General features: G+C 33.5%; 1 protein-coding gene across 7 annotated transcripts in view; it reads right to left on the bottom strand.

Moving 5' to 3' along the window:
* The window catches only part of LOC100917056 (ATP-binding cassette sub-family A member 3-like), a 242,475-nt gene that overhangs the window by 193,959 nt on the left and 34,112 nt on the right, over positions 1–14,404 (bottom strand). For 6 of the 7 annotated variants that reach the window (XR_004233331.1, XM_031962329.1, XM_031962313.1 and 3 more), the window contains exons 2-5: positions 11,803–11,860; positions 10,371–10,632; positions 6,890–7,017; positions 5,238–5,397 (exon numbers count right to left, since the gene is read on the bottom strand). Coding sequence is in view for 6 of the 7 variants with exons in the window: in XM_031962329.1 (XP_031818189.1) it covers positions 5,238–5,397; positions 6,890–7,017; positions 10,371–10,632; positions 11,803–11,860 (608 nt within the window). In the remaining variant the exon portion in view is untranslated. Of the gene's footprint in view, positions 1–5,237; positions 5,398–6,889; positions 7,018–10,370; positions 10,633–11,802; positions 11,861–14,404 lie in introns of those variants that run through there. The other variant, XM_031962342.1, reaches the window with a different exon arrangement.

Genomic DNA, 14,404 nt, shown 5'->3' with positions numbered 1-14,404 from the left:
GTCAGCCCAACCCAGCCCAGCCCAGCTCAGCCCAGCCCAGCCCTGCCAGGCTCCTCTCTTTTTGACTCAACTCACTTTCTGAGAGGAATCTTCATTTTTTTTTTTTTTTTTTGCTCTGTTCCCCACCCCACCCCATCCAAGCTTTCTTGGCTGGAGAGGGTCCTGGATGTGAAGTTGGAAGCTATGGCTCTGCACCCACTGCCACCCAGGGCTTTGGCTCTGCCCAGAGTTCAGGAGTACTTAGGAGGAATCCTCTGCTTTCACTGCCACCTGGGCTCCTGCTGCTGTTGCTTCTGTTGCTTAGCACATTGGCCACTCTGTGTTCCTTTCAGAAACTATTTCAGAATCAGCCAGCAGAAGTGCACGACCTCAGCCAATGTGGCTCCAATGTGGCAGTCCTGTACGCAGCTGCCTTTCTTGGGGAGGAGCAGCATGATCATAGCTGAGGGCAATAGCAGAGGAGGTGGGGGCTGGGTAGTATATTTGGGCAACCTCAACATCCCTACTGCCTAACCAAGACAAGAACCAAAGGAGATGTGTCAAGCAAGCCTCAAGTGTTAAAACATTTTTTTTCTCATAGAAATGAATCAAACACTGAATTTGACGAGTTTTTTTAAGAAGCCAGTATCTTAATATAAGATACTACTGAATTTTGTATTTCCTTTGACCTTGTTCTCTTATATGAAATTTCCCTCTCCTTGTGTTCATCTCCCTTTTAATAAATAAGAAGCTGGGAAAAGACGGAGTTTGCCTGATACATTTTATCTTATAAAGGAAATGGCTTATTTCATCTTTTTCCAGATCTCCTCTTGTTCTGATTCAACTCTTGATATTGGGGTTTTCTTCCTTTCTTTTTACTCTCTCTCTCTCCATGTTTGTCCCCTTAACATTTGACTGTTTTGCTTGTGACTCTTCACTTATTTTTCCTGTCCTCCATGTTAGCCCATTCTCCAGCCCTACCTTGTCCTGTTCATGTTTAATATACTTCAATATGCAAGCAATTGTGCTCAATCTTCCTTTAACTGATTTAGATAAAAGTGGAGTTCATGGGATGCCCATTTTCCCCATTCCTACCTCTATGATTATATATTCTTTAATTTACACATTTTTGATTGTCAATCATTTCCTTTTTTTTCTTCTTCCTTTCTTTTCCAGTATATTTTCCTGACAAATGAGATTTCCCACCTCATTTTTGTCTTCTAAAAATACTAAAACAGAACAAAGCCACCCACAGATCATCTTTCATTTTAATCTTTTCCTATGATCCTTAAATATATTAAGAGTTCTGATAAAATACTTGTTTCTAAAATCCTCTTACTGACATGGAAACAAATCATCCCCATGCAATATATTTAAAATGTAAATACTAAATAGAAAAAGAAAATAAAACAGAAAAAAATTGCCATGCCACAGTACAACAATAGAGAGGATTCAAATTTCATTTCAAGAATTCCTACCTAATATATACTACACATTGTCTTCAGAACCACCAATCTTTTCTGTGCTTCCTTGTAGGTTTTCTTTTGTTTTCTGATGTGCATTTTCAATTTTATTCTGTTTTTCCTCCTTTCCTCTCCCTATCTTCCCCAAGAAAGATAAAAATAAGTGCATATATATGCATAAATACATACATACACACATATATACACATGTACCCATACGTATACAAACATATGCATAGATATCTTTAACATACACATCTTTACATGTATATATTTATACATATATATGTATATATATTCATATACAGTTTTGCACTTGTTTCTCCTTGATTTCTCTGAAGGTATATAATATCATCCTTCATAAGGATATTTTTCTAAATATTTCTACTTGGAGCTGCCCAATTTTTAGCTTTCTACTACCACGGTGCTAAGTACTAAGGATACATAAAGAGGCAAAAGGTAGTCCCTGCCCTCACAGAGTTTACAATCTAATAGGGAAGACAACACACAAATACACACAAAGTAAGTTATATACAAGATAAATAGAAAATAATTAACAGACATTGGAATTAAGAGGGGTTGGAGAGGACTTCCTATAGGAGATGGATTTTTGCCAAGACTGAATGGAAGCTGGAGAGATCACTAGTCAAGATTGGAGAAGTGAAAACATTTTAAGCTTGAGAGACAGCTAGAAAGAGAATGCCTCAAGCTGAGAAATGGAATGTCTTGTTCATGAAACAGTCAGGAAGCCAGTGTTACTGAAATGAAGAATATACACTGGGGAGTAAGATATAAGAATTATAAAAAAGACTGGAGGGACTAGGCTATGGCTATGAAAGGCTTTGAATACTAAACAAAGGTTTTTGTATTTGTTCCTGGGAGCAATAAGTAGCCACTGGAGTTTACTGAGTAGAGGGTAACATGATAAGATTTTCATTTTGGGAAAATCACTTTAGTTTATTTTAGCCTTACTTTAGCCTCTATTTAGGTCTGTAATTTTTTTTTTTTTTTTGCTTGAAATCCCTATATTATTATTTTTTTTTGCATTAAGCTCTGTAAAGAATGTGTTTGTTTTTTATATGTACTTATAATTCCTATGTCCTAATACATGGTCTGTTTTTGTAAAGGTACCATATAATATAAAAATATAATTATATATATATTTTTTATTTATTATATTTATGTACTTATATTTATATTATATTTTTATATTTCTTTACTGCTCCCATTTAAAAGAGTCTGCTTTTCAAATCTAACTTCACTAACAGTTTGTTCAGTTCTTTATTTTCTTTTCTGCTTATCTTTCTGTTAGATTTATCTAGGTCTGAAAAGAACATTATTATTCCATCAATAACTTTTTTCTTTTTTTTCAGTTTAATTAACTTATTTATCCCTTGTAAATTTGGATATTTTGCTATTAGGTTCCTATATACTTAGTAATGATATTGTTTCTTTGTTATTGGTATCTTTAGGCATAATTTACATTCCCTGATTATCTCTTTTGATGTTGTAAATACTTAATTTTTAAACTTTTTTTGATATGATTATAACTTTTACTTTTTTAAGAATCCTTTCATACAAAGTAAACAGTAGTCTAGCTTGTCATTTTTCATCCTATGTCCTTATTTTTAGAATAGTTTCTTGTGTTCATAGTTATTATATTTTGTTTTCTTAACTATTCTGCATTTTCTTTAATTTTACTAGATTATTCAATTCAATCTAGGGTTTTAACTAGCTTCTCTTCTTTCTCTGTCCCTTTATCTCTTCCCCCTCCCCCCACTATTCTCACCCTCCTCCCTTTATTGATCCCCCTAAAAACTTCAGCTATAATCTCCACAGAGAAGCCTACAAGAGCTATATATTCAGTTCTAATTTTTCTAGTCTCTTTCATGACTCCAGTTCTTCATCTATAACTCTCTTTGGGAGACAAATATCTCTTTGGGACATTTCAATCTCAATGTCCTGAAAGATTTCAAACTAAACATATCCAAAAACATAATTCATTATTTTCTTCCAAACCCATCCTTTTTGTATTTTTATTCTTCTATTCTACCCTTTCAGAGTACAGTTTCTTAATCTCCAAGTAGTCCTTGAGTGCCTTTCATCCATATATCTAAACTCTTGTCAATTCTACTTCTGCAGCCTTTTATCATTTCTCACCTTCTCTCCACTACTACTCTAGTTCAGGCCTATTTATCATTTTTGTTGTAATAGTCTCCTAATCTGTCTCTCATTCAAAGAAGGTTATGGAATATCTTATAAGGAAAATACATATGTTAGATAAGCTTCATTCAGGGATGAGTTAACAAATCATCAATATAATATAACCAGAAAAAGGAAGAGGAAATTCAAATATTGTATATGAGGATTCTCTGAAAAGTGCTAAGTAAATGTTACTAGGGAGTTCATATTGAAGAAATCAAATGGATTCTGTATCATTTTATAATTCATTTTATTCTGTAATTGATATTATTCTGTATTATGATTCCATTTTTTTTTGCCTATTGGCTAAATTTAGAAGTTCAGTTATCCTACTAATTAATTAGTTTTCTTTATGGTTCAAGGAAATCTGTTATCCCTTAGGGGCACAAGTGGATCACCAGGAAGTCTGTTCTATTAACTCTGCATCACCAAGCTATCCTTCAAAGATGTCTGGTTTATTATCCAAAGAAGTATGGTCCACTGTCTCTTACCTTGCAGGTGGACTAAAACAACGAACATTTCTTCATCACAAGAAAGAGGGGGTTATTCCCTCTTTCCCTCATTCCCCCCTCATTCCCAATTTCCAACTAAGCATTTTGTCATCATGTCTTCATCCACATGATGCTGCCAGTCCTATCAGCAATTGTATTATTTTCCTCACTTACCCAGTTCTTTATCTCATGCTTATAAAAAGACCCTATGCTTCCTCCTGTGGGTCATTGGCTTACCTGAGGTAGCCATTTGACCCACTTTGTTAATAGGATCACATCTTGCTAATAACTGACAAAGCTCATAATTTTGCACCTCAATCTACCTTTATTAAATTCTTTTGAGAAAACAGAAACTCAACCATTAAATCTCTTAAAAACAAAAGTTGAGTATTTGAAAAATCAGTGTTTATAGTGACTTTATAAACCATAACTAACTTGAATTATGAGAAACAATTCTCTTTTTCATATATATGTATGTATATACACTTATGTGTAAATACACACAAAAACATAAAAATTACAGTCTATAACACAGAATGTCATTTCCTTGACATTTCTTACTTTCTACATGCAGCAAGAAAAGAGCAGGTTAGTATATGCTGCAATTCTATTAACAATTAAAAAAAATAGCTAAGCATTTATGTAGTATCTATTACTTCCAGGAACTTATATTAAGTACTTTATAAATATTATCTTATTTGATTTTCACAACAACTCTTGGAGGTTGCTGCTATTACTAGCCCCTTTTTTACAGATGAGGAAACTGAGACAAGTTGAGGTTAAATGACAACTCAGGACCACACAATAATAAGTGTCTGAGGCCCAATTAAAACTGAAGTCCTCCTGACCCAAGGCCTAATCCTGCACCACTTAGCTGTTCCATATTTGTATTAGTAAAATAAATAAATAAAAAAAATCATTGCGATTATATTTTTTTAAAGAACAAAATATATCAATATTTTATTTCTAAGTGTGATTCTGTCAGTGCCCATAAAATGATAGAAATGAAGTTTTAGAAAAAATGGAACTGTCACTCAAATAAGATAGATCAGAAAGCAAATATACTATTATTCAAACAAGCAAACATAAGGTTTCTCCTTACCAGGCTCTCCTCCATCAGAATAAGTGGGTTCTCTAGGCCCAAGGGTTGGAATGAGTGGAAAAAGTATGTTAGTTTTCCAGGTCAGTTGCAAAGTTCCAAGAATAATTTTGCTGAACTGATTATTCTGTGAATAATGATGAAATCGCAGACTATACTTAACCTAGGAAGAGAAATAGAAAAGTGTCTATGAGATGCTGAAACTCAGGGGAAAAAATTGGAAAGAAAACAAATTTAAAATTTATATGAAAAACTAATTTTGACTGGGGTCAAGGGGAAAAGGTTGACTACAGGCAACCCAAGTGTATCATTAAGAACCATGTCAAGAGAATAATAACCATACTCTGTCACAAATGAAAAAGTTTCACTTATATTCATCTTAGTGGTAGAGATATTAGGCTACCTATACTACTTCCCTCTTTCCTGCATTCCCAATTATTTCTCAGAAGCACTTCATGCTTGAGGGCCCTCATAGATAGCTAGCTACTATAGAAAGCTAGCTACTCCAAACAATAATAATGGTTTTCTGACACCCATCCAAAAGTAGAAATTATGCCCAAAATAGTCATCTAAACTCAAAAATGTCCTTATCCCTTCTCTAAAAAGAGACTGGATCTGAAATATTGAGAGAGGACAAACTAATGCTAGACTCAAGAATATTTAATCTCACTAGTCAAACAATTGAATACAAGTGATTCTGGATAGACATGGATACCAAACATCTATTTGCACAGTACACTAGAGCTAGAAATTAGCTTGAACAAAGTTAAAGTTAAAAAAGATTCAATCAAAAGAAAAATGCAGAAACCACATTGTATATCAGTCATATTAATATTGTTTTAGACTATTTAAAACCACTAGATACTATAAGATTGGAATATTGCTATGGTGCAGGAAATAATAAGTTAATAGATTTAGAAAAATATAGAAACACTTTGATCTTAGAAGTATGTTATCCATCTTCAGAGAAACAGAAGACAAACAAGAATAAAACAATCTTAGATGTATATGAATGTATATATACATATATGTATATGATTATAGATATCTATGTATATATGAGTATGTATATATGTGTGTAAACATGTGTGTTGTATATGTGTGTGTGTATAAATATATCCATGTTTATATATAAATATATCCATGTTTAATTTTAGTCTGCCTGAGGGACATGGTAAAGGGGGGGGGGGGAAGATGGGGGAAGAAATAAAAAAAAAAGTACACAGCAGAGAACAAAAGAAAACCGATAAATAAGTAAAGAAAAAATGGACAGTTCTGAATACAATGTGTAGTATTTATTATATATGCTTTCTTGAAATGGAAATACATTCATATTTTGAATCCTCTCATGTTTTGTTAAGCAGATTTTTTTCATTTTCTTTTTTCATTTTTTCTATTGTGCATTTTAGTTTTAAATACACACACACACACATATTTGGAGTAGTTAGATTCTCCAATCTATTTGTCAGTCTAGCTAAATAGCTTGATAATCCAAAAGTACAATGTGAAGTATTTATGTAAATCTTTAAGAATTACTTAGTCAATCTACAATCTAAGTAAGTAAAAGCAGTGGTAATCTAGATAATTTGGGGAGTTCTTCCAAATGTTAGCACCAATTATTATAATGAATAGGGCTTTGGATATCACTTTCTCACCTTAAGTGGCAAGGGGTCATCTCTTTTTAGAAAAATGTGGTCAAAAACAATGGCAGCCAACACTTGTGAAGAATGATCATGTTTTTTAATATAATCCTTAAAATCATCCTCTGAGAGAAAGCCTCGAACTGCAGAGAAAGAAAATTCAAGTAGTGACCTGCCTGCTTTACCAAAACAATGTCTCCCTTCTATTTCAAGAGATATGGGAGTTTCAGTCTATTTTACACCCAAGGAAGGTAAAATTTCATAAGCTTAAAGGTTTTATACACCTTTCCCATCATACCCAGGACAATATTTCATTCAGAACATAGGAGCAGCATAATAGTAGTTAACCAAATTGTGTTTAACCAAAAATGATAAAAACTGGAAAGATGCCAAAAAGAACTGATTCAATTTTTCTCCCTAAAAGCTTCCCAGTGTCTCCTCAATAATATTGAGAAATCCCAACTTGGAAAATTCTGTGAAAATTACCCAGAGGGAATTCTCCTTTTGTGACAGAAAGAAATGTTCCCTAGGAACATCATCAACTCCAATCTCATATCTAATTTAATTATACTCTCAAAAAGGATCAGGAAAAATTCTAGCATCCAATATGGAGCAGGAGAAGTGAATGAAGCAAATAAACTTTTCCTATGTTGGGGGAGGTCAAATAAACTTTTTTTGCCACCATCAACCAAAAATTTATTCTTTTGGGAGACTAATATGAGAGTTTTGTGAAGGATGCTTCAAACAGAAATCTTCCATCACTTTTCTAGTCAATTCTATCAGCAACACTCTTTAATCTGCATCCCTAAAACTATAACTTTGAACTACTTTGGACCTTTAGTCAGTGGTTTAGTATGTAAAATATACTTTATTATATATTTTAACATATTTTAGTGTGCAAATGGTATAATCTTTATAGATATATCCATATCTATATATTTGTATCTATATTAGATATATCTATTAACCTTAGAATCCAACTTGTAGTACCTTAATATATCTGTATATCGAGTTACAATCTCATGCCAACCAAAACAACTTCTCATAGCCTTCAGTCCTTCAGGAAATCAAAATCCTTTATGCGTATAGGACAGTTCTCATATTTAAGTTGAAATTGTTCTAAGCAGTCAGAAGATATGCTTAGGTTGTCTCTCAATACATGGGTTCTAAAAACAAGATGAAGTTCTATGTGGGGAAGTATTTCATTTTCAGTCTACTGCACTTGTGGTTTAGTATTGCAGGGATCAGAGTTCTAAGTATCTCAGTTATTTTTCTCTATTATGTTATAATTGTATAAACTTTTTCTAGTTCTGCTCATTTCACTGAATCAAATCATGGAAGTCTTCGTTTCTTCTGAAATTATTGACTTTATCATTTCACACAATACATTTACACACTACAATTTGTTTAGCTATTTATCAATTGGATAGTACCCCCCTTAGTTTCCACTTTGGGATTACCATGGGATTATGCAACAAATTTTCAAATTATTTTAGGTCTAGATTCTTTGATCCCTTTAGGTATAGGCCTAGTATGGTAATGTTAGGTCAAAGATTATGCATAGTTTAGTAACTTTGAGATTGACTAGTTGTGTTCAATCCTTCATGACCTCATTTGGGGTTTTCTTGGCAAATTTTCCATTTCCTTCTCCGGAATTAAAGTGATTTGCCCAGGGTCACACAGTAAGTGTCTAAGATCAGATTGAACTCAGGAAAATGAGTCTTCTTGATTCCTGGACTAATCTATTTACTATACTACCTAGCTGAAACATTGTTCCATGCTGTTTTTCAGAATGATTGAAATCAATTCACAGGTCCACCAAAAGTGAGAGTACTAGTGTGCCTGTTTTCTTGCAGCTCCTCTGACAATTCTCATTTTCTTCTTCTGCCACCTTTGCCAATATGATGAATAGAAGTAGAACTTTAGAACTGTTTTAAATTTTATTTCTCTAAATATTAGGGATCTGAATAATTTTTTCAAATGATTGATAGTTTGGATTTCTTCCTTTGAAAACTGCTTATTCCTATGTTTTAACCATTTTCACATTAGGAATGTTCTTTAATCTTTACTATTTTCATCTGCTTCTTATACATATCTTGAATATGAAACTTTAATAAGACAATCTCACTACAAAGTTTCCCAGTTACTTGCTGCCCTTCTAGACAGATTTTTTAAAAAAACTCCTAAAACAAGTTACCCTAACTTATTTCTTAGAATCATGAATTATTTGATATTTCTTGTCCTTCAGATATCCTGCTATCAGAGCTCTCTCTTCCCTATTGATATGAGATCTCTTTTATATGCTGATATAACAACACTCAACTTTTGGCTCATAAAATTAACTTCTCCCAAAACCATGTTTTCAGTTCATATTGTATAACAATTCTGTCTACAAGAGAAAAAGGACAGAACTGTAAGACATATATACATAAGGAACAAAGTTGTTTAATGGAAAGAACAATCTTGCACTAGCAAAGTTTTTATGTAATACTTCATTAATAATAGTGAATGAACTAATCAAGAAGGCAATGGTAACTTGGATTCAATGGGAAAAGCTCTGTTTTTGGAGTCTGAGGTCCTGGGTTCAAATTCCAAATTCTAAAACTTAGTACCTCTGTGACTTTGAGTAAGTCTGTGAACCTTGGTCTGTAAAAGTTTATTACTAGATAGCCTCTGAGGTCCTATACTGTCTATGATCTTATAAGATATAAAGCTTTAATGTCAATAACTTAAATAGTAATACAAAAAGCTGTCTCCAACAAATACATGTGCATATTAAAATTTGCTATAAGAAAGCTAAAATGGTATTACCTGTTTGTAATGTTCTCCCAATCTAAATAAGTTGCAATAGATAACTTGCATGTATTTGATCTCAAAAGGAAAGAAGAGAACAAGGACAAATACCTAATAAGTTTTTTTTTTTTTAAAGTGGTAAAAAAGAAAGTGAGTGCATCCTTAGAACAAAAATTTTAATATAAGAAAACAAGCAAGGAAAAAGTACTGGGAAATTAATGTGGTGTAAAATCTATGCACAAGTAAAACTAAGAAACAAAAGCAAATAAATGCAAGAGAAAGACTATTTTGATCTCCTCACTTAGCCATGTCTCCAGGAAGCCCAAGAAGAATCAGAAATAACTAGGGTATTTCCTTGTAGTAAATGAATTTTTTCAGCTTTTTTTCTCTGCTTACTGTTTTAGTTCATATCTTACCAAGAATTCTCACCAACTAAGGTTTAACTCCAATTTATTTAGATGCTCTCCCGGACTATCCTCAGTGAACATACACATTCTGATATAAATAGGGCTAAGAAATCCGTTGATTTGAATGTCAAACCTATGCATTATTCAGTTCACAAAGATACACCTATAACAAGCCTGCAATCTATTCTCAGAGTTTTTGATTATGAGGTTCATATATTACTCAAAACACTTAAGAATATAAAACTTTAATAAAACTACGTTACTTGAAGCCACTACCTTTTTCTCCAGTTTCTAACCTCTTAAATTTTTGTGTAAGGCCTTTTGCACCTCCTCAGTGATATCTTTCACAACTTCACTGTTGGAAGGAATATAAACCAGTTCCCATAGGTCATCTGTAGAACGATTTTTGAAAAACACGGGCAGATCATCAATGAACTGGTTATCATACAGGATAGCATTAAATTTTTTTGACTTAATAATCAGGCGAAGCCAAATTAAAATCCCCAATAACAACAATGGTAGAAGGATTTCTATGATTGTTACTAGGATGTTCCGTTTCTAAAAAAGAAATGAGAGAATTCTGTGTTAATCCAAGAAACAAGATGTATTCAAGATATGCAATAAACACTTTTCTTTTGAGAAGTCTTTTATTCCCTTAAATTTCATTAATGCTTAATGCATGTATTTCCCAAGAATGTCCCCTAGTCTTCTTCCTTATATTTTCTGTTTTGGTAATCTCATTTACTGTTATGGGTTCAATTATTATCTCTATGCAAATGACTTCCAAATCTTTATCTCCTTATTTGACTTACTGTTATGAATTTCCAACTGCCTGGATACTCTATTTCATTAACATGACAAAAATGTACATAATCATCCTTCCATCTTCTGGTATATCAACACCAGCTATTCCAATTTTCTTTCCTTATTTTTACTAATTTCCTAATTTCTACTTATTTCTACTAATGCCATTTTTTTTTCAGGAATCTAAATTTAAAACTCATCATCTTTGTTTTCTCCTTTATGTGAACTCATGCAAAGAGGATATTACATTGAATCCGAAGGACTTAGGTTTCAGTCCCAGCTACATCCTTTTGTCTTACTCCCTTGGAAAGCTCACTAAACATCCTTTAGATTTAGTTTCATCTATAAAATGAGGATCATACTACATACACATACAATATAAAATACTATACAAAGTTATTGTCATAATATCAAGCTTTTGTAGAATCTTTCCCTGAAACCTTTCATAGCTATTCATTTGTTTCCTCTGTTCCTGTCTCTACCTATTAAGACCTTATTCATCGATTCAGGGACCAGTTTGAGGATCATTCAGGTTTCTCAGAATTTCTTCTTCTAAGCTGCAAATGATTTTTCCCTGCTCTAAATTTACATGCATTTTGTACTTCTTCTATGATACCTCTTCATACTCTAGTTATCTTTGGGTTTGTTTTATCTTTGTGATTAAATCATAAACTATTTGAAGGCAGAAAATACCTGTGTCTTACTCATTTTTTTTAACTCCTAGAACATCTAACATAGTTTCTTTTTTTTTTTTCCACAGAAAAAGTGCAATAAACGATGAATAGATAAATCAATAAATAAGAACTTCTCTCCTTCCTTGGTGCATGGTACAAGTCCCTTACCTATAAAAAGCAGCTAGAATGACCTGATAGAATTTTTCCCCTTTGAGTCATGCCCCATGATTTCATAGATACTTATACGTACCTTTAAGATATAATTCTTCCATAGAAGAAGTCTAAGTTGCTTGAACACCATCATTTGTCTATCCAGAGACAAAATTCACACTAGTTAGGGGCCAGAGAAAATTAAGAATAACAAAATGCTCAATAAACAATCTGGACATGAATGAAGAAGAAATGGAATAAAACATAATAGAGTTTTACTGTAAAACTTCTTTCCCCAAGATTACTTACTGCTTTTGTGTTCTTTCCTGCTTCTTCAAAATAAATAACACAAAGAGCTATAAAACTGCGCAAACCTTTTGACCCAGCAATGTCACTAATGGAGATGTGTCCCAGAGAGATCATAAATGAGGGAAAAGTAGGGGCATCTAGATGGTGCTGTGGATAGAGCACTAGCCCTAAAGTCAGGAACACCTGAATTCAAATGTGACCTTAGACACTTAACACTTACTAAGCTCTGTGAACCTGGGCAAGTCACTTAACCCTGATTGCCTCACACACAAAAACAGGGAAAAGGAACCACATGTTACAAAAATGTTTGCAGCAGTTCTTTTTGGAGTGGTAAGGAACTGGAAATTGAGTGGATGCCCAATTGGGAAATGGCTGAATAAGTTATGATACATGACTGTAACAGAGTATTATCCTATAATGTGATATGCAGATTTAGTTGCTAAAGCTGCTGCCCATTCACCCCCGAGTATGGCACCTTTAATCTCCCAGCTCCTTGATTCTTACAACCCTTCGTATAGCCCAAGGAACAAACTCTTTCTCGCTCTGGCTGTTTTCAAATACCATCAAGCCAACTTTTAGCGGTTAAACCTTCCCTTCTCCTGAAGTCTGTTCAGAGAAGGGGCACATACCCAGGGGAGATTGGTTTCATGTTGCTTTTGGTCTTTGTTGACACCTTTACTAATTGGTAGAAGCTTTTCCCTGCTGGACTGAGTAGGCTCAGGCGATATCAAGGTGCCTAATTCTTTGCAGAATGATAAATAGTCCAGCTTTTACTTCCTAGAACACTCTAGAAGGAAGGGTGAAATTGTATGTGTCCTTTTTCTTACTCTCACTCTTCTTCCTAACTCTTTCTCACTTCAAGGTTGAGAACTTTGCTCCTAGCATTTTCTCTCTGGCTTTTCTTGATGTAATTCTATGGCCCCCACCAGTAGTTAATTCCTTCTTAGCCTTTAGGGAGCTCTGTGGCAGTGGGGCATTCAGGAGTGTTGGGTGGGTCATCAGTGTCCTCAAGGCAGTCCACAGATGGGACCTGATGCATCATTTGCAAAGGCCCCATTCCCAAATGTCACCATCTCCACCCTGGATGCCACCCCACTTTTAACCTGCTTGTGAGATTTGTTTCCTCCAGGCTCCAAGTTATGAACCCGTTCAGTCTAAAGATCATGGGACAATAAACCCATTTTAGCAAAAATCCTAATAGGAGTTTGCCTGCTGATGGGAGATATTTTCTCTTCGCAGTGTAATAAACCCATTCTTGCAACAACCTTTGAGCCTGTATTCATTGAGATTTGCTAATTCTTTTGCAAAGCCTGCAGCAGGCCAAGGGGATATCATTGCTGTCAGGGAGATCTCAACCCTCATTTCTCATATCTCAACAAATGTGTCCCTCAGAGATTCATTTCTATTTGAGTTTTACATCACTGGTTTAGGGTAGTGAGAAGTTAAGTGAGCTACTTGGATTAAATAGTAAATATAAGAAGTAGATAGAACTTGAACCCAGGTCTTCCTGCCTTAAAAGGACAACTCTTCATCAGCATGTACCTTCAGAAAAATTCAAATAAATAAAAGGAGGGGGATGATTTCTTGTAATATCAAAGAATCTGTAACATGTTTCAATTCAATTTAGTTACATCTTAGGAGAATTTCCATAGAAGAAATCTCTGCTATTTAGTTCTGGAAGTCAAAGGGAAAAAAGGATTTAATGAATCAATATTGAATTTCCTGAAAATTATTTCTTACTGAAAGGTAAAGATCTGCATTTTTTATCATAATACCTGCCACAATCATGTTTAAATCTAACTACTCTAAAATAACACACTAAGAATAAAAGTTACAATAGAAATTAAATCTCTCTGACTAGACTGCTCCTAAATACCATAATGGCTAGGATTATCTTGGATTTCAATAGTTTTATGTTCTTCCTGTTGAAATAGGAAAAATAATGTACAAGGAAAGCTAGTTTACAAATAGGTACAAGGAGAGCAGAACTTCTACAAACTTTACCAAATGACTTTGACTAATTTTTACCTAGGTTTGAATTAATGTGTAGATGCATTTCCATTGAGTTTTCTTCAACAAAGATTACCAATATACCAACTATAAATATTTGTTTATTTTATATAGTTTTTTATAAATTCAAATTATTGTGCCACAAGTTTAAATTTTAAAATGTAGCCCGTGTACTGTTTATCTTATACACATACAGAATATGAAAAAATTAAGTAGAAAGGTCACTTCCTACCCACTTTATTTCATTATGACAAATTAAATCCCAAATTTTCAGACTGAGATAAAAATTAAAATTGAAAAGACATTAATATTTTCTCTACCAAATATTTTCCCCCCAAGGGAAAATTAGCATATAGATTTAGCACACAGAATTCAACATATAA

Source organism: Sarcophilus harrisii, chromosome 1, assembly GCF_902635505.1.
Source record: "Sarcophilus harrisii chromosome 1, mSarHar1.11, whole genome shotgun sequence".
Classification (NCBI taxonomy): domain Eukaryota; kingdom Metazoa; phylum Chordata; class Mammalia; order Dasyuromorphia; family Dasyuridae; genus Sarcophilus; species Sarcophilus harrisii.
The sequence above is the reverse complement of the archived record's forward strand: the minus strand, read 5'-3'. Positions and strand labels throughout refer to the sequence as shown.